This window comes from Anopheles gambiae, chromosome 2 (assembly GCF_943734735.2).
Source record: "Anopheles gambiae chromosome 2, idAnoGambNW_F1_1, whole genome shotgun sequence".
Taxonomy (NCBI): domain Eukaryota; kingdom Metazoa; phylum Arthropoda; class Insecta; order Diptera; family Culicidae; genus Anopheles; species Anopheles gambiae.
This window is the reverse complement of record NC_064601.1, coordinates 83,422,421-83,443,200: the sequence shown is the minus strand read 5'-3', so window position 1 is coordinate 83,443,200 and position 20,780 is coordinate 83,422,421. Positions and strand designations below refer to the sequence as shown.

The following is a 20,780-nucleotide window of genomic DNA, read 5'->3' as shown; positions in this document are numbered from 1 at the left end:
GAAGCGTCAAGTGCCCGGACACGACCGCACAGGGATAAAGCGATACAACGGAGCAAATATTTCTTGATGCAACCGGAAACTATTTAGCTGAAAATGGATCCCATTCATTTCTGCTTGTCCCCTGCCCGAAAACGACCCCCAAAACCCGGGACTCACAGCAGCACCCTGCTAACCTACTGCTGCTGTAGGGTCATTTTTATCTCGCTCTGCTGTCATTCTACCCTACTGCCATTATGCCGTTTGCCCGTTTTGTTTGCCAACGTCCTCTTTGTATAACAACAGGGAATAGATAGCAAAAAAGAGAGAGAGAGACAGAGAGAGAGACAGAGAAAGGGAAATAAATAGAGAGGATGCGACAGAAGCCAGGAATGGTTGACAAAAAAGAAGGACATTAAAAAGGACGTCTCCTATTAACTATTTAACCGGAAACTGATTGCACCGGGTCAGGTACGGATATAGATATGGTCGAAGGGTTTGCAGGGGTGGGGGTGGGATGGGGGAAGGCGTCTACTAAAAGCGAGGATCCATGGCTTTTCCAGGGTTTGTTGTGAATTTGTTGCAGTATTCCGCATGGCACTCTGGAATATTGGCGTTGTTTTTTTTCGTTTTTCGACCAAACGTGTCACGTGAGCACAGAAAACAATACAGGGTTTCCCACGATTTATTGGTCAGTTCCCATGATTTTTTGGTGTGTTCCCACGATTTTTTGGTCGTATCCCATAGATTTTTGGTTCGTTCCCATAATTTATTGGTATTTTCCGATTGGATATCAATACAATTGGACCAAAAAATTCTGGGAAACGACCAAAAAATCGTGGGAACGCACCAAAAAAATATGGGAACCCACCAAAAATTGATGAGAACCAACCAATAAATCGTGGGAAACCCTGTAAGCAAACAGCGACAACGCTATTGACATTTTTGCACGACCATGCACGGGCCATGGTCGCCCTTCAGTTCGCGTAAGGCGAGATTGCACTTTTGTGCAGGTTTTTAGTGTTTTCTTTTCCCATGCTGTTCCTTTGTTGTTTGTAAACCGCTTTAGCTTGCTGTCAAAAGGACGGCTATGTGTGTGTTAGTGCTTACTATTGAAATTTGATTTTGAAGCATACGCAACGCAGCAGTTTTAACCGTTAGCATTTTACAGTTTTATCGACATGGGCGTGTTCGTGTTACATGGTATTTGCATAGACTGCATCCATACCGTGCACCGGTAGACATGGATGGATTTTTTGCACTGCAATACGTGTATGCCAATATGACATTGCTTTGAGCCTATTTTAACATCGGTTTTTTAATGAATATTTATATATTTCATTTCATAAATTTCAATATTCCTACTATTTGCCAAACGTATTTGAATTTCAATATTATAATAATTTTATGAAAAAAAGCTGCGCAAAAGGTAAAGTGGATGCTTATTTTCTCTACATTGCTTCTCTATAAGACATTAGATAATATGATTTAAAGGTTGTTTTTTATCTTTCCTTTTGACTCTACACAACATTTATAGCCTTTAAACCTGTTCGTTGAATACAATAGTCAGAGATCTACTTCACAGGTTCATGAGTATCGATCAAGACGCACAGCCTATTGCAGTAGGTAAAGTATGAAAAATCAATTCCCGAATGTTTCCCGATACATATTATTGTAAAATAAATAAAATATACCCCATACGGTGAACTCTTGATCACAATAGTTTTATAGTGTTGGTATTTGTGAGAGCAATAAATAATTCTTCAGTGTACATCATATAGAAGAAAAAAACTGTTGTTTCTATGCAAATTTAAACTAATTATTTCATTTCTAGAAAGCAGAACTGAAGACTAAAATTATAAAACTAATAATCGTCGAGTTCAGTGGTGTTAAGTGGCTGATTCCTTTGCTTCATTTTCTTTTTGATTTATACCAGAATATAATATAAACTATAAGCATTTCTTCTGCCAAGAAATCGGTACTCTTTGATGACTTTTGATGAACAGTATTGAGCTTATTTTATCCTTCAATGTGTCCTCCTTTTTGTTAAAAAAAAACTACAAGAAAACAATCATTATACAGCTGATGAATGCTCACTACAGACGTGTTGATGTGATTGATGGTTTACATTAGCCCTTACACGCACCGGCAATCAACATAATGTGTCTGTCTCTTTTTTTTTAATTTAAATTGTAGATTGTCTTTTTTTAAACGTAAATGCCGTAAATGCACCCGAAAACCACACAAAAGCCACCCAGTAGTACGAATAAATGCCATGATTCGCCACCAGCAATCACGCTGATGAACGGCAAACAGCAGCCAAATGCACACCGCTATTGAGCGTATGAAAAATGAACAAAACCGAGCCCGGTGAAGCGTTTCTTCAAGCACATTCATTGCTACGTATTTACCTTTTTTTTCTCCCTACCATTTTTGCTTTGTTTTGTCAGTCAACCTCAATAACCGAACGCTTATTTCTACTTTAATTACCGTTTGTTGAACTTTCCCCTGCCCATTTCTGCCTCAAAAACGCGATCAGGAAGAAAAAACGACTGTTTGATAAATGATTTCACCATTAACGTATGCACAATTACTTTGTACCGGTCGGCGATGATGCGAGCTGACCGACTTCAACTGCAGACTTTGGTTGAAAGCACAATAACAACAGAAAGATCTCCCAAAAAAAGTAACGCCATTAGAATATGGACACGAGCTGGGGTTTTTTGGTAAATGGAACGATAAAAAATTGAAACTTGCTTGCCCTCTTTCATGATTTATTTGTATCACACATTAATTCTGCAGCGAGCTGGGTTGGCAGCACACAGTCAAAGGAGTGCAACTGCAGCACCAACACCAACAAAAACAACAACTCCCGTTTTTAGCCCGCCCCGTTCTGTGACGATCGTTAGCATCGATTCGGTCCGCTTTGTATTGGAAAGTAAAGGGCAACACAACAAAATAAAAGAAGAAAAAAAAAGATGGTCGTGAAAGCGTTAATTCTCCTAGCGCTTGTGCTGCGGTCAAAAAATGCTGACTATTCCAAAACTGCACCACAAAATGTGTGTAGAGAGAGAGAGAGAGAAAGCGTGAGAAAAAAAGAGAGTGAGAGAGCGAACAAGAGCACGAGAGAGCAAGAAATAGTGCAGGAGAAAATGCATTCGACAAGCCATTAATATTTAATATCGTCCAGAAAGAAGGTCACAATGGTAAGACATCCCATCCCGGGGACACTAAAGCGAGGTCATGGAGTGGAGTAGAGGAGAGGGTGATGGGAGGCAAGATAATGTGTTAGGTTGAACGTAAACTTGTTCATAAATCACCCCCTCACAAGACATGCCTGTCACAAACGGGTGAACAAAGAGGGGGTTTGTGTGTGGATGCGCGGACGTTTGGAAAGGGATGCTCATCACCACCCTCACGCTACCTACCTCCATTCCAATCGTTCTATTCATCAAAATCAAAATAAGCATCGTACGAGAGCAAAAGGGCAGGGAAAATGGGACGGGAATGCAACGTAAAAGTGCACCAAGAAAGTGCACAATCATTGCCCATCGGGCCACCGGAAATACCTATCACGCCAGAATGCAGACCAATGATCCGAGAGTGATTCGCGCTGAATGAACGAATGTGTCCCCTAGACCACGTTCCTACTCCCCCCCGAAAACCGCACAAAAAGTCTCTTTGTTGTCTCCCCTTGCACTGGTAGAAGGTGCAAAAGTGGTTCGCATTTACCTACCTACGGAAGTCACCAAACAGGGGTGTAGTGGGGAGGGAAAGAGTGGGGTGGAAATTTATCTTAATGACGATGAGGTGGGAAAATCAAATACAACTCATCAACCTCAACCCCATTCGTCACTATTTACACTCGGGATGACAGTTGAGTGCGACGCTCGTTACGACGCTTTTTTGGTGTTTGAAGGTGTTGGTTTTCTCTCGCTTGCTGTTTCTTTCACTCACTGCCACTCTCTAAATGCAAGGCTGAGTCACATTAGAGGACGATAGCTGGCTATTAAAACAAGCACCACTGCCCGCACGTCGGACCGGCTTAGCCGCTACAAAGTGCTTCGACGACTAAAAGCGTCCTAAAATCCTTCCCTTTCCTCCCTTTCTTTCCCCTCCTGTTCCCAAGTGAACAATCAGGAGCATCAATCCGGTATGTCCCATCACTGACGGCTGGTTCTGCCCGTCAGCCGAGTTTCCCGAGGTACCGGGCTGATGCTGATTTATGTTGCATGACCGTGCACAATTGGCCGACGCTGACGTCTTTCCTGCGCTGCATTCGCCCAATCAGGCACTACTTTCTACTGGATGATGGGAGTGGAGGGGAGGGGAGTTATAGGAGGCAAGCTCTAACTATCCGGGAGCGGAGTTTAGCGATGGGTACGAATAAAAACTATCCGCGTCGCTCACAATCAATTGCATTTTCTTCGACTGACGCGCTGGCAATGACATTTCTACCGAGGGCGGGTCGGGGTGTGGGGAAACCGCTCCGGCCAGCACTGTACACAATTGATAAGATTATTGTAGCTACGAGTATCACGGCGGGCAGTTTTCTTTGCTTTGTGTACGATTTTACTTCGTCTTTTTTGTTGCAGGAGCTATTTGCTCGGAAGTCAGGCCCTACCTAGGGGTAGGTTTGAGCTGGGCGCAGAAGAATTATTGCTCATCAAATCGACGTAGTCGTATTTTATAGTATTGGTGGCGGAGTTAAATGCCAGTGCAGTAAATATAGCATGGAAAAAGTGGCAAACACTGCACAAAGGGCAGTGTAAGGATGAATGTGCAGTGTAGACAATAAAAACAAAAACAGGGACTTTGTAAATAATTGGTGTAAAGCATAATCAATAATGTCAGAGGGTTCATAAAATGTAATCGGGTGTTGAAGAACATTTGCCGTAATAGATCTATGATTGTTGCCCCTCCAGTGTGCAAACCTTTATCAAGGAAAGAGTTTTTTAGAGCACGTTTCTGCCGCATTTTAATTTATTGCATTACTTCTCTTCCACAAGGTGCGCGGAACTGGTTTCCATCATCAGTTTTGGTAGTTGTGCTACCATTCATTCATTCAAAAAGGAGTTGAAGAGGATGATTTGCCTTTAATCACACATATTTTAAGTGAATATGTATGTAATGGTATAAGTAACCGTTGAAATAATGTTTAATAAGTGCAAAAAGGCTTTATTTTCGTTATTGTTTCGTTGGCATTTGAGCTATATTTACATTTTTCTTTACATTAATTTTACATTAGATCGCTGCAGAAGCGTTTTTAACCTTTTATTCCCCAATTATTTGCTGTACATCTGTGTATCTCCTATCTGTAGACATAAAAAATAACATATTATTAAGCTGCATTGAACATAACGATGGATAATCCGTGGCGGCTTATCTGGCTTACACGTTATTTTCAGCTTATCCCAGCTTTTATACAGCATGGTATAATTGGCTATTCGTATGGTGTTAGCCTACAATTAACAAACTTGTAGCTTGTACAATTATTGCACAAAATGGTACTTGTAAGCAGTGCTGTAAAATGTTATGAGCATCACGTGACGATCCCCACAATAAACACATCCGTAATAGTTTGATGTTTGCTGCTTGCTAATGCTCAATGAAAGTGCGCCATGACATGCCAAACGTAACATGTGAATGCTTAAGTCTAACGCGATACTCTGATTGACAATCTGAGCTTAATGGTGTCGCAAGTATAATCAGGAGTGCTGCCAAATGTCACTGTTTCAGTCACCATCTTTCATGACCAAAACGAAGTTCAAGTCAGCTCACGTAGACAGCTGTGATGATCAGAGGTGAGGCTCATGCTCATTCTCATATTGTTACTTGCCGGCAGTAAATGTCGTGACCAAGTGATTGACCAAGAATTGGATGCTAAAATATTACCATGACATTGACATTGACGAGTTTCATCGATGGGGAAGAAACAAAGTATTTCCAAGATATCTGAATCAAGACAGCCCCATGATTTGTTTTATTTTTTGTTAAGTTGGTCAGCTTACCTTGTAGTTATTAAAAGAGGTTCATACACTCACTAACAGTGGATCCACTTTGCAATGGTGACCCACCACTCAGTATCCTCTGCAATGGCAGGTGATGGAGGCGCCTGGCTGTTCTGATGATAGACGTTATTGTGGTTGCTGTACATTTTGTGAGGGGACCAGAATGTAAAGTTCAAGATCAATAGGACCTTTTTTACAATAAAGTACACTTTACAAACTTTTCATCTTCCTAATCCGATCGCTTTTTAGTTCGTCCTTCAATAATCTGTATGTATGACAAATACATGACATGGTTCGATTATATCTTTTTTTTTTTGGCTCAACAACCGTTGTCGGTCAAGGCCTGCCTTTACCTCTTGTGGGTTTAGCTTTCAGTGACTAATTGATTTCCCCCCATAGCAGGATAGTCAATCCTACGTATGGCGGCACGGTCTATTTGGGGCTTGAACCCATTATGGGTATGTTGTTAAGTCGTACGAGTTGACGACTGTACTACGAGACCGGCCTAAATATTCGATAATCTTCGGTTCGATAATAGCATATAATAAAAAAAGTCTATCCATTCGGTAGGTCTTCAGAATTTTCTGTAGAATTTGAAAATGAGTTAAAATAGGGATTCACTCATGAATCAATGCAAATTTTAAAAGACAAACTGAAATGTTATATGATACTTCACCCGCAATCAAGGGATTTTTTTCAAGAAACCATTTTTAGGCTATGGTTGTTTATTTTAGTTTTATTATTAAGAAGATAAAGATATTCATTTAAAAAAAATCAACTTAAACAAAGACAAATATATAGCGGCGTAACTTCTTACTGACGATAAAGTGTACGATTTACTAGAGATTTAAATCAATAAGTTGATTTAAATTGTAGTTATTGATTCGTTCAAATAAATAATCGTCAATAGAACTGAATGTATTTTTTCAGAGCTCCTGATATGTTAGACAACGCTTTCAATTTCATAGTTAGAATAAACGTAATCTGATTTTACAAGTGGCTAGTGCACTTATTACATTGAAGGAATACGTTAATTTGAATATTTTGAGATCTGAATATATGCACAGCAAGGTAAATTTTTAAGAGGTCAAAACTTACTTTTCATTTCTCAAAACAGGATTAAAAAAGCCTTTTACCTGTTCAACTCCAAACACATAAAGTATTTTTTCTCTGCCTTCAAACCAAGCGCTATAAATAGGAACAAATTCCTAGATGAAACCGTGTACGATTTCAAAGTCATCTGCATAATATCTTCAAAGTTAATACCCCACACATGCCCCATCACACACACACACACACACACACACACACGTGCGCCCGCTCCGTCTAGCGATACAACAAAAACCACACTTGCAATATCGAGCCATAACTCCCGGCCAGCAGCCGAATTCTTCGCCACCATCCAGGAAGCGACCGTCTTTAGAATTCCCAAGTGGAACATAATGTTTGTAGCGTCTTCCCCGAGTAGATGATTGTCCCGTTCGGGCGGGGAATCCCAGGGCCACGGAAAACCTGGCAAACTTTTCTGCCCGCCACGCCCCTGCTTCCTGCCTCTTTTTCCCTAAACTGCAGCAAAGGAAATTGTAATTGACAAAAGCCTTTCCCTTAGGGACAGGGCAGCGCCGAGGCAGGGAACGACTGAGAAGGAGACTGTCTGGGAGGATGCGAACAGCTCTCTCCAGCGCCAATTCCGGCTGCTGCTGCCACATGGCTGATACTTTGAGGTTATGTAAGCAGACAGGAAGACATGCCGTACCCGAACACAACGTGTGGCGTGACAGCACCACGACAGCTTCCCTTTTTTCGTGTGCAGAAAATAGAACGGTAGAGATAGCGATGAAGAGATAGTACGAAAGGGAAGAGAGGGAAAAAGAGAACGAAGAAATTCCCATTGTCGTTTAAAGTTGCATCAGCTGGTCGAGGCGGGTGTCCGGGCGGCAAGCCTTCGGTTAAAGTGTGTGGCGCCTCCATCGCGACACGCTGGCGTCGAAACATAATCGCGTACAAGCTGACAGCGATGGATCGTCGGAGTGTGTGTGTACGGGCGCAGTGCAGTGAAGGTGTGTCTCGCGCTGTGCGCTAAAACTCCGTTGGCAGTCGTTGGTGTGAGGGTTGCACGCATGGGGGCGAGGCGGGAAGAGCAGCCTCACGGCCACACATGATTGGTGAGATTGAAAACGCGTCCCGCTTCTCGCGCGCTCAACCCTTGAGGTGGCAGAGGTTGGGTATTGGAATGAAATTGAATTCGAGCTGGAAATTGTTAGTAGAGTAGTTGCTTCGCGGGAGTGTCTGTGTGTGTTACATTGTTTATTGCTTATGTGTGGGACATTTATCACTACTAAATTGAAATAACAGTATATTTGCTGCACATAAGAGGACTTTTATAAACTTGCACTATGCAGTCAGTAATATATCATACTATTTGGTGGCAAACAATATAGGGAGTAGTGTTTAAACCCGAACCTATCTAGAAAAAAACGATTACTTTTGGTTTGATAATCGCTCAATAAGAGCTTTAATTATAAGCAATAGTTTAATATAACTCTATTGCCAGGAGGAAAAGTGTCGCATAATTGTGCAAGGCAGAAATTAATTTATTAATGATGTTGTATTTGCGCTTCCAAATCAATGTTTGCTTATGTATGCGGACGATATAAAGATTTATGCGACCATTAGAAATAATTCGAATAACTCGACACTCCAGCAGAGCCTAGACGAATTTAGCAATTGGTGCTCTGCGAACTCGCTATCCTTGTGTGTCAATAAGTGTTGCGTGATTAGTTTTACTCCTAAAAAAGACCCTACTAAGCGAGACTATAATCTTGACTCGTGTGTAATCCCACGTAACATAGAAACTAAGAACTTCGGTACTATTCTTGGCTCGTCACTCTCCTTCCGTCAACAATATTCGTACGTCATCGACAAAGCATATCGGCAGCTTGGTTTTATTCATCGTCTGACATCTGATTTTAATGACCCTTTCTGTTTAAAACAACTGTTCGTCGCCTTAGTCCAGGCCATACTTTAACTCAATGTTGTAACATGGTCTCCGCAGACTAACAACTGGTTCACACGAATTGAGCGCATTAAAAAAAAATCACAAAAATAGCTATAAGAACCTTAAGGTGGAACATGGACCAGCCTCTAACATATCAAACTAGACGGCTTCTTCTAGGTTTGCAGTCCTTAGAGAGACGTAGGGAGGTAGCAGAAGCAGTTTTTGTAGCAATGTTAATAAAAGGTGAAATTGATGCTCCCGAGCTTCTTCTTAAGATCAATTTGTACGCCCCTGACCACGCACTACGTCCTCGGAATTTTCTGATCAAAATAGACCGGGCCCGTACTTACAGAGGAGCTCATTATCCAATTATCTCAATGTGCAAAGCTTTCAATAAGTTCTACTGCTTTTTTGACTTCAATATTACCGTTGACACGTTTAAATGTTCATGTCTGTATTCAAATATATAGCAAGTAAGGTTATCTTAAGAATTATTTTATTTTTAATATTGCAAAGGCCCCTTTCACGCGCGCCACACAATTATCTTCAATAAATAAATAGATAAATGTGTGATGTATGCTGGCGAGTGTTTGTTATGCGTTTTCCTGGATTCACTTGCTCATGAAAGGGAGAGTTTTCCCTGCCAATTGCTTGGGTGCAACTTGTAGGAATTTTATATGACTACATATGTGGTGTACAAGTGTGATGTAGATTTAATTATAATAAAACACTTTAGTGTAGAACTAACTCTAATAGCAGTGCACACCGATACAAATTGATCCAAATAGTGTTTTTTTAAGATACAAAACTAAAACAATTACAAAGAAATAGTGAACTACAAGTAATTTCCCATTTGTTAGTATTTTATTCATTATTATTGATTATTATACATTACTCAAATTTTCAGATAGCTGTATTTTTTTTTATTAGCACATACGAGTAAGTCACTGGAGCGGAATAAACTCGTGATGGGGAGCTCCACTGTATTTACCCAAAATTTATTGACTTGGCACATTTTGTATACTTCATTTTGAATTTTGCATCGGCTTGCAAATTAAATAATGTATTTATTTTAATTTAATTATTAAATTATATGGGCTGAGCGTAGATCGTATGCGTTGATCGCAATATCAATCACATTTAAATTAAATTAATTGATATTGGTCTCCGATTGATTACGCTCGATTCACTTCACATTAAACATGAACGCATTTCACTCGGTACCGGATTGAATGAAATCGTCTGTATTAATTGTCACTTACCGACCTTCCTGCCATCGAAATAAAAACTCCCATGGCATGATGCATAACATTTGGTACAATTATTCGCATCTCTACTTTCTTTGTGCACATGGAAAAGGGGCAAGCGAATCGAAAACATGATTCTACAGCGAAAACATGGCTCACGTTAGAACAAAAGACGCTATCCTTGAAGTGGAGCACCAGAAAGCAGGCGGAATAATCATGGCCTCATGCTGTTTTCTTCGCCTCACAATGGAATAAACTCGATAAAAGCCATTGGATAAGAGGACAGAAATGAATCGAACGATCGATGTAATCGTCCATGCACACGATGCCATTGTGAAGATTCAATGAGTTGTAAAAACACGAAAGTAAGTGTCAACATCGATTTAGTAATTATTAGCAGCTCCTTTAGCGCTATTCAATTTAGACAAACAAATGTTTTGGAAAGTTGTTCGAAACATAATATTACATAATGTTTAACATCCGTTGTGTCCTTGCAAAAGCTTTTAAAATTATTGTCCTCGTACTAATGCACTCTTTTGCTGTACTTTACCCACACGGTGCAAATTGTAAGCAATTATTTTCGAGACAAAATCTTCACTTTTCATAAACGCCCAAGTGCTGTAATGCATACCACTTCCTCCATCCATTTTCCGGCCTGTTGCAACACTCACGTCCCATCTACCGCCAAGTGTGTCACAGTTTCCAAGCCTCAAGCATGCCTTAAGAGCGTGAATAATGACACACACACACACACACACACACACCTACTTACCTTTGCGTCGCTGCCACCGATGTCTTCCGCCGGTGCGACCACGTGCACCCGCAAACCGATGCGCACGGTTTCCGATCGGCTCCCTGACCCTAACCGGAGCCTCATCCGCTTCCTCATCTTCGTCCGAGTCGATGCATATGACATCATCGCCCATCGTCTGGGGCCAAATTGTTAACTCTCTCCGGCGAATCAGCTAACACCCACCGAAACCGAGTGGGCTCTAATACTACGGGCTATGGCGTGCACGGGCGACGTGCGGCTAAAGGCGTGTTAATAATGGGCACCCGCTCCGTAGTAGTTCCTTCTGAAACGCAAGAAACGCATTCGGAACTGCACTGTAGCTCATCTTAGCAAGCGAGAGAGGATTGCGCGTGGGATACAGAGAGAGAGAGCGCGCACGGGACGAACGTGACTAATTTACCGGCAAAGGGATTTTATCTAGATGTTCCTCATTGCCGATGGCTCACACTTGCCTGCGGAGTTGTTTCTGTGCAGTGAGGAACGGCTCCCATCAGCAGCAGTTGTCTCGAGTGTGTCACTTGAAAGGTGTGATCGACGGAACTGATGGGTTTGGATTTTCACTGCGCAACAAAAACTCTTCACTGGTATTGGTAAGGTCTTTTAAAAGACTTTGCTTTAAGCTTGATAAAACTACAGTGCATTTTTGGGTTGCTTCACGCAAGCGCTCCCATGATCGTTCGTGCTTTCGTGCGGGAGTCTTATCAGTTTATTCGTACCTTTAACTTCACAAAAACACACACACACACACACACACATACACTTCTTGCTTTACTTTTTCCTACCACAAATCAGTGATAAGCAGTACGTACCGTACTGGTCGACTGTCTGGGAACACATTTCTACATTCGGTGCATACTTGCACCATTTGCACCGGAGGTTTTCGTTAAGCAAACTTACACCCCAAAAAGTAAACCACTTCTTTCACGTGCTCAAATAAATTCCACCTTTGCTCCATTCTTTTTTTTTGCTTCTACCTCTACATACTTGCACAACATTGAAGGGCATGAAGTCGTGCACGCGTCCCTCAGCTTTACGTCCAGCTCTATGCAAAACTTTAACGCATGCAACGATTTTGATGCTCTTGGTAGGTTCCACCCATCGTTAGTTGCAGCAGCAGCAGCAGCCGCCACAGGAGTAGTAGTGGCAGTAGTAGACACTGTTAGTGGATGATAGGATGCACACAACTTTACCACTACGGCACTGTCACTTCCTGCTCGGGCAGCGTTGGGGTTGTTTGCATTTTTTTTTCTTCGTTTCATTTTTGCACGACGTTTTCTTCCACCACCACCACTTCACAGTCACATTGTCGCAACGGTAGCGGAACCGGAACCGGCTGTGGGAAGGATCTGCAGGGGAAGCTCCTCCACGCTAGCGGATTTTTTATATACACACACACATACACACTTTTTCTGTTTGCTCCTGATGCACTCAACCACACTCACACACAGACACAAAAGCACGTTAACGCGGGCTCAAAAATGGTATGATGAAAGGGCAAGCTTGTATCGGGTGCCCAAGGGGGTTGGCGCATTCGGGAGTGACTATCATTTAAACCGGCGGCCGTGCAATCTGCCAAAAAGAAAAACAAAGAAGTAGAACATCCAGAATGAATGAAGATGAAGAAAAAGGTTAAATAATGGTGTGCAGTGAAAGTAAAGAGAATAACGGACAATAGACGTTAAATTTATGTATCATTAGTGCAATGGCAGCCTTCGGTTCTTTGGCGTTTTGGCGTTTCGTGGTGGAAGGAATCTTCATTTTTTGTTGAAAGGGCTTTGGTGTTTGGTTTTTACCTTTGCTTTGCGGGATTGCTGTTAAAATGCGAAATATAAAATATTTATTCCAAATTATTGGAATGAACGGTTTGAGCGAAAAAAAATACACCAGATGAGGTCAGAGCTTTTGAATTATTCGTTAATAAATATATTTCACTATTATTTCTACATAGTTTTTGACTGAGTGTATTGATGTTTGTATTGATGTGTTTTTTTGTGTTGAATTCCATTAGGCTTTTTTGTTAAACATTAGCGCATTGTGAAGTTCTGCTCAATGTGTCATTAGAATTGCAAAAACTTATTAATTATTACTTTTACTCTTAGATAACCATTTCTTTAAACCACAGAGTTTTCCAAGTCACTATCGAATGTGCACATAATTACAGGGTTTTCCAAGCCACTTTCGAATGTAAACATCATTATTCACCTCGTGCAAGATGTTAATGCGCATCATACGGATATTTCATTTCGATCATAATGTTTTTTTAATATCTTCATCATGATTTTCAACACGACTCAAGATGGATTGAGTTGTACAGTTCTTTGTTGCGTGTTGAAAATCATGTGTTTGAAGCAAATGAACCATTCGACAGCTGTTGAGAAACATCTTGGATGCGGTGAATAATTATATAACAATTCACCGCATCCGAGATGTTTTTCATCAGCTGTCAAATGGTGTATTTGCTTCAAAATGAAATTTCAGTTTTTACACATGATTTTCAACACATCACACACAATTGTCAAACTCAACGCACGCGGTGAATAACAATGTTTACATTTGAAACTGACTTGGAAAACCCTGTATGGTCAATGAGGAACATATTGTACCATTTTTTATGTTTGATTTATATCACCTGAGGCGGTCCTAAATATTTATAATAAAAATAATAAATAAATAAATAAATGAATAAATAAATAAATAAATAAATAAACATGCCCGTCGTGGATTCAAGCCCCAAATGGACCGTCCCCATGTAGCAAGGACTGACTATCTAGCTGCGTGGTAATTAATTAAGTCTCGAAAATCTGTATAGGCCGGTAGGACCGCGTAGGACGTTACGCCAAATACAAGTTATATCACCTACAACAATACACATTTAACTAGTAAAATTTAATAAAAACATATTAGTTGAGAAATTCAATAATTTCTCACCTCATGTTCACTATTGAGTTATAAAATAGCCAAATAAATCGCCTAGTAATAAAGAATTAAATAAGTAAGTAAATAAGTAAATAAATAAGTTAATTAATTAAAAACTAAATAAATAAATAAATAAATAAATAAATAAATACATAAATACATATATGAATTAAATAAAACATTCTTAAATTGTGGTTTTGGGCCGGTCTGGTGGTACAACCGTCAACTCGTACGACTTAACAACATGCCCGTCGTGGGTTCAAGCCCCGAATAGACCGTTCCCCCATACGTAGGACTGACTGTCTTGCTATGGTAACAATAAGTCACTGAAAGCCAAGCTCACTTCACTAGTGGGTACAGACAGGCCTTGACCGACAACGGTTGTTGCGTCAAAGAAGAAGAAATTGAGGTTTCCTATTGTTTTCATTCTCTCCTCTTTGGCGTAACGACCTAGGTGGTCTATTTGCCAGTCTATATGAGTTTTCATGTTTCTTATTTTGTTCTAATGCTAATTATTTTATTCTGAAATACTTTTCATTTCATTCATTTCATTGTCTTTTCATTTCAATCCTGACCTAGACTGAAGCCAATTTTCGATTGTTTAATGGAGAATACATCATACAAGACAATGCATCTTGGTTTTAAACTTCCTTACGTTCAATGAAATTAAGTAGTGAAAAATTATTAAAATCTAAATTTTAATACATAAATACTCTCATTGAAAGTCTAGATTTGATTTGATTTAAAAAGGTCTATCAAAAATGATTTTAACATGATTATTGTAATTCATTAATATTTAGGATTGACTATCCTAAAAATTAATTAAGATAGTTAATTATTTGTTTGATTTAAACCAATCAATCCCGTCTAGATGAAAGACAGGTTGATGTAAAAAATAAATAATAAACATTAAAAATTAGCTACGTCTTTTGTACTCTAAACATACAACTGCCCATCTTACACCACAAAACAATCTCTCTGTAAATAGTTTACATAGGTGAAAATTAGCCCTATCTAATGAAATCCGGATGCGCTCATTAGCTTCTTCCCGTATAGCCACCCGGGAGGATAGCATCTATTGACTGGGCTGGATGTACGGACACGCAAACCCACCCCGAACGAAGCCCGGGATGGAAAAGCTAATGATGCTAAAAAGTAAACTTCCCCCTGAAATTTATTCCCGTTCATTACAGATCGCTGAAGCAACCACAAAACTCCACGAATGCACGCCCTTGTGTGTGTGTGCGTGTAGCAAAATAAGCACTGCAGCACGCGAACATGTCCGCCTCGAAAGACAAGGGTAGTGGTCTTCTTCTTTCCCCCCCGTGCCACAATTTATTGCAATTCGCCAGCGTCCCCAAAGGCAAGGCACTGTAAAGCAAACCACCCATCACCACGTGGCACTTGGGGCTGCGTTTGGGCTGCAAAGGAAAGGGAAGCAAGCCCGTGGGTGTGAAATATGCTCCCTTGCAAGCGGGCAAAACGGTTCATGAATTTTAAATTCATCCAATTGACCCATCACGAGCAGTGTTCGGTCGTATGAAAAAACTGCCCCTCCCCCCCCCTACACCACCCACCCACCAAAAAAAAAGAATCCAAGCCATGCCAAGGTTCTGATTGGATGGCATTTCGGGAAAGTCGTATCAATTTTTAAACCCCTTTGCGATACTGCACCGTTAATTGAATCAGTTGTGACTGTTGGCACTGAGCACCACTCCTTATTTACAGCTTTTCACGTATTGCTCGTCTTGCTTCGTATCTGGATTAGCTCAGCAAGGCGCAGTTTTAAATCAACCCGGCCGGGTGCACTTTTATCGCCATCGTCCCACGTGGTGAGCGCAGTTAAACGCAGACCATTAATCCAACCGCCTTACCTGCGCCGTGTGATACACGATACCGACGTGTGGTTTGAAAATTGATGTACGAACACACCACAGCAACGCAGCAAGCGATGCTCTCGCAAACACATACACACACAGCTACACAGAGCCACAGCACAACACGCCCAGCAGCAGGCACGACCTGCACGAACCAGTCGGTGCAGCCAGCACGGGGCTGCACTAGTTGCAACACTGCATTACAAAGTAGAACTGACTGGCGGTGCGCTTACTGCACATCGTTTATATATGTATGTACAGCTTTGCTTCCCGATGCCATGTTTCAGCGTTTTCCGCCCCACAACAATCCCCCGCCAGTGCACACACTCCCTCCCCATCGATGGGCTGAATGACCATGAGGAAAAGAAGCATCCAGGCAGGCGAGCATGGCACCATCGTCCCCCGACCAGGATGCGCAAACGAAAAGGACGAACCATCCCGGCGCTGCACGTGGATACAGTTGGAGCGGGTTTCGTTGGGCACCCGAGACAACAGAACACCGAACGACCGAACGAACTGCACTTGCAGCTTGCTCTAGTGGTGGTGGAGGAGAGCTGTGTAACAGGAAATAGTGACCGTCCCATCGAAACGGACGGTATCCTTCCAGCCAGCCATCGCCACCGGTGGTGGGTCCGGGTGCGCGTGAGCAGGACGGCAAATGATGGCTGCACACACCGAGCTGCATACTGCACACAGTGTAAGCGCGAGTGCGTATGTGTGTGTTCGAAAGGGAAGTGAAGGTTGTTTTCGTAAAATGCCATGTAAAATGTTCGCCCTGACCCGAAGGGAAAAGCTCCATTAAGCGAAAGCTTTTCCGATCCGGCCGCTCGCGATGTCGTTGGGTTATCCGGGAGGAATTTTGCACGCACACACACAGCTGATTGCTGTTAGTTTTTTGTTTGTTTGCTTTAAATTAGTCAACGATTAATTTTAAATTCGTTTATTTGGCCTGCTTCGTGTAAGTATAATATTGTATCAATTTAGAGAAAATAAGACAATTGATTTATGTTTTACGACAAATATCAATTTGAAGCTTCCGGGACAGTTATTTTAACCGCTTTCCTCGTCTTTACACATTGATTAGAATACTGGTTGGCTATGCTTTTACAAAAACTCAGGCAGGTTTTTAAACATAATCTTTGTAAACCAATCATTGCTATTGTGTTTGTTTGTTGAACTATTGTTCTATACTACGGGTTTTTCAATCTACATCAAATATTAATACTGCCTGTTAGACTAACGCTAATGACTTGTAACTAATGGCTAATTATCAAATTTCAGCACCATATTGGCCAATATTGGCAAGCTACGAGGCAATTTTAGTAAGGAATGGAGAATGTCCGATTTTAAGTAGTGTTCAAAAAAATGTTTACAATGCATTATGTTGCATGTGCATTTTACAGATCTGCATTTTATAAAATTATTATGACAGGTGTGATGTAACGCTTTTTATTCAAATGGAAACTCCTTAATCTTTTTTATGGCTTATAGAAAAATTCTGAAAAATTTATACTAGACGTGAAACATACAGTTGTCAAAATTACTAGAACTATTTTGCTGTGAAAATTTTGTAAAGTACTGAAAAAATATTTTTTACATTTTGTATTTTTTTCCAAAAAAATCCTTTCAATTTTCAAAAGCTATAACTAAAAAACGGTAACGAGTTGAACCAATCTATGCACAGTTATAGAAACTGCATTAGTTTATTTAATTTTAGTCAGAATATTGCATCGATATTGGATTGCGCATTCAAAAGTTATAAGTTACCAAAGTCGCTGGCTAACCGGTTAGCCCGGTTACCTGGAATAAGGGTATTGGAAAATTTAATTCTAAAAAACAGGTTAAGTTTACTCAAAAAATCTACGAAAAATTCCAGTGAAAGATGGCTGTGGATTACACACATATTTCAAATTTCATTTAAATCGGATTCCTACAATCAGAGAAATGAGCAATCAAAATCGAACTCGGGTCGTCCGGTAGCCGGTTGCCTGGAATAGGGTTAAGTTGATGGCTTAGTATCTAACGGTCGATTTGAATTGTTCGAGCCCATTTTAGATCACATTCACTGTCAACTGGAAGTTAATTTTTTATCGATCTTTTGGGCAAATAGCTCAGCAATACTTCTTTATTTTAAGAAGTAGATGCTTTAAATGGACCCATATTGATTTTACTTATTATTTCACTATTTTTTAAATAAAACTACACAAACAACATGTCTAACGAAATGACCGCTGGTGGTTCCTTCCCAACAACGAATGTAAACAATAACAACACCCTCTTCGCTGGTAAACAGTCGCAGTCAGCCGTCGTCTTTCTGCGGTTTCCGTGATTTTTGTGCTGTGCTGTGCTGTGAAATATTCCTCCCAACCCACTCATCATCACTTTCGCCTTCAACCTAAAACATGGAAGAGGATTACGGCGTTACTGATTCGCCTCGGAAGGGACCCACGCTATCCACGTCAACCTCCAGCTTCGAGCCGTTCGATGCACACGACCCGAACCTATCCCGCTTGGCGACAAAAATGTTCCAGAAAACGGGCGACTACATTACCCACGAGCTGGCCTCAACGGTGGACGATTACAAGCTGATTGAAAGCATGAACCGAGCGATGATGGGCAAGGTGGCGGACATGCGTCAGATGTCGCAATCGATCGCTGCGAAAAACGTAGAACTGAACCAAAAGTATGAGGATTTGGTAAGGGCGGGTTGACAACTGAACAGCATCGAACAGTAGGGAGTGCTGATATATTATTTCTTTCAATCCCTGTGCGACGATTTTTGTAGAAACCCCTGCTGCAAAGGATTGATGACATTGAGTCCACGGTGGACAAGCTGGAGGCAGCCGCATATCAGCTCGATTCATACTCGATTCGCTTGGAGAACAAGTTTAAGTCACTGAAAGCCAAGCAGTAGATTGATGGGGATTACACATTAGTGGGTATATATTTATTCATTCAGCAATACGCAACATAAAAAAAGGACGGCGTGACTCCGGCAGCCCCGTCAGCCAAGAATTAGTTTAAACATTATCGCTACTATGTTAAGAAATATTAATGGAACTGTAAATAAACGCAAAGAAGTTCGTTAGCCCATTAGATGAATGCGTTTTGCTCCATTGCTACGGAAGCTGCGGAACTACACTTACTCTTGGCCACTGTTCGTATGGATCGTACGAGCAGCAGGATCTGTGCTTTGGTCGAGGCCGGTTCTCCAAACCCTTGCACTTGTGTGGACATACCCCAACCATCTGCAAAAGGAAAACGAATGTACCGGTTTGGCCGGAGCAGTTGTATTGCACGCACGGCCGGATGATGCTGCACGTCATACTTACATTTGGAAAGAAATCGTTCCTCGCTCAGGACACACACTGCGTTCAGAAATAGCAACGATGCTTCCACTAGTGACCACAAGGTGAACATGGTGTATGTCTACGTTTTATCGGACTAAAATCGGACCCGTTTCGAGAGAAATAAATGCAAAATTAAATCGCAAACTTGCTGTAGCCGATACTGATTTGAGGAGTTTGTTTTGGATCAGCGCTGACAGTTTGCGTTAACGTCATCTGGGCAGTCGTGCTGCGCAGAGTGACCAGAAATACCGAATTATTTGCATTTCTACCGATTTTTGATATGCCTACCGACTCACAGATGAGTCTTCTAAAACTACCAATTTTTCATTTATCCCACCGAAAATCGCAGAATTTTTCATAATACTGACCAAAAAGTCATAAACCCTTTCCCAAATAATTTAACGTAACAGAAACCTGAAACAGATGCTCCCCAAGTGCCACAAATCCACTAAACGACCACTAAACGGCTTCTAAACGACTCAAGTTCTCTACCTAAACGGAATATAGAAAGACTTCGTTTAGCAGACGGCAAACGACTCATGCATTCTAAAAATAGCAAAAAAGCTGGTGGCACTCTCTGTTGGTGGGATACCCCAACCAGTTGAGCTTCATCGCTTGGAGGAGAGCTTTCTCATTTCCTCTGTACTATTGTATGGTTTCGCATTGAAGTTATGCATCGCTAGAACTAGAACGGCGATACAATTGTTTAAATACTAAACTCCAATGGAAACCACCAGCACTGAAGCAAGTGAGATTTGAGTAATGGTCGTTGGTGTTGATACCCACGTATCTGACCACACGACCATTCAAATAGATTTTTGCTCAGAAAGTTAGGAGGCTATATAGGTCATGATAAGATGAAACTTGTCGAAACACATTGCAAGAAAAGGATAGCAATATAATGATGAGTTGTAATACGCCATCTATGGATCAAACCAATGAAGCTGTGGAGCTTTCATTTTTTTTCTATGGATATTCAATTTTCCAGTCGTTTAAGCTTAATCTGTGGTGCTTGGGTGAGATGCGATGAAATCGGACGCGCTGGTAAAATTTTATATGAGATGTTATGTTGTTGGTTAGCAAATCGAACATGTCAAATCCCATGCATTTTTCATGATCGATGTCGTGATCGATTGTTGCTTGAGTGCTGCCTAAGACGTGCGATTTTGTCATATGATGGAATCAATTTAGGAGACACCTAAACAGGATTTGTAAAAACAATCTCTAATTTATGTTTTGTTATCATTAAACTTACCAATTCATCCAAATTATCGAAATAGCTGCTGACAGCACATTCGATTTGCACTGTCCTAAACGGCCGTGTGGAGCCCCGAAAAGGGAGTCCTAAACGTTCTGAAGCATATGTGCATCTCAATTCTCATTGGGTTAGATACCCTAGTACAATTTTGAGATCGACTCTTCAGAAAGGCCTCATGTGACCACTATGTACCAAATCTAAACTATCTCCTTTAAATAAATAAAGCATGTATTGTCTCGTACTGCTGAACCTTCTTTGGGCAGATTAGCTTCGATCTCAAGCCCCCCCCCTCCCCACCCTCCCCCCACCACCCCAAACAACATTTCAAAGCCTGCCGAATACTACCAAAAAAAA

The 20,780-nt window shown here is 41.1% G+C and overlaps 3 protein-coding genes across 4 annotated transcripts in view; 1 reads left to right on the top strand and 2 right to left on the bottom strand.

Annotated features, from left to right (window-relative positions):
* The window catches only part of LOC5667116 (uncharacterized), a 79,513-nt gene extending 67,963 nt beyond the window's left edge, over window positions 1-11,550 (bottom strand). For both annotated transcript variants that reach the window (XM_061644034.1, XM_061644035.1), the window contains exon 1: window positions 11,005-11,550. In XM_061644034.1, coding sequence (XP_061500018.1) covers window positions 11,005-11,158 — 154 coding nt within the window. In that variant the 5' untranslated portion in view covers window positions 11,159-11,550. The remainder of the gene's footprint in view (window positions 1-11,004) is intronic.
* A 6,499-nt stretch (window positions 11,551-18,049) lies between these two features.
* Window positions 18,050-18,914, top strand: LOC1276061 (biogenesis of lysosome-related organelles complex 1 subunit 2). The gene is made up of 2 exons (XM_315366.5): window positions 18,050-18,514; window positions 18,604-18,914. The coding sequence occupies exons 1-2, from the start codon at window positions 18,221-18,223 to the stop codon at window positions 18,730-18,732; spliced, it is 423 nt and encodes a 140-aa protein (XP_315366.4). The 5' UTR covers window positions 18,050-18,220; the 3' UTR covers window positions 18,733-18,914.
* On the bottom strand, window positions 18,734-19,383 carry LOC133391277 (immediate early response 3-interacting protein 1). The gene is made up of 3 exons (XM_061644036.1): window positions 19,151-19,383; window positions 18,965-19,066; window positions 18,734-18,878 (listed from the first exon to the last, which is right to left on the bottom strand). Exons 1-3 carry the CDS (start codon window positions 19,236-19,238, stop codon window positions 18,823-18,825), a joined length of 246 nt encoding a protein of 81 aa, XP_061500020.1. The 5' UTR covers window positions 19,239-19,383; the 3' UTR covers window positions 18,734-18,822.
* Window positions 19,384-20,780: the final 1,397 nt, after the last annotated feature.

Coding starts and splice junctions, on each gene's coding strand:
- LOC1276061 (XM_315366.5), top strand. CDS start 18,221: ATGGAAGAGGATTACGGCGTTACTGATTCGCCTCGGAAGGGACCCACG. Junction 18,515..18,603: donor ACCAAAAGTATGAGGATTTG/GTAAGGGCGGGT, acceptor CGATTTTTGTAG/AAACCCCTGCTGCAAAGGAT.
- LOC133391277 (XM_061644036.1), bottom strand. CDS start 19,238: ATGTTCACCTTGTGGTCACTAGTGGAAGCATCGTTGCTATTTCTGAAC. Junction 19,067..19,150: donor GGAACGATTTCTTTCCAAAT/GTAAGTATGACG, acceptor TTCCTTTTGCAG/ATGGTTGGGGTATGTCCACA. Junction 18,879..18,964: donor CATACGAACAGTGGCCAAGA/GTAAGTGTAGTT, acceptor GTTTATTTACAG/TTCCATTAATATTTCTTAAC.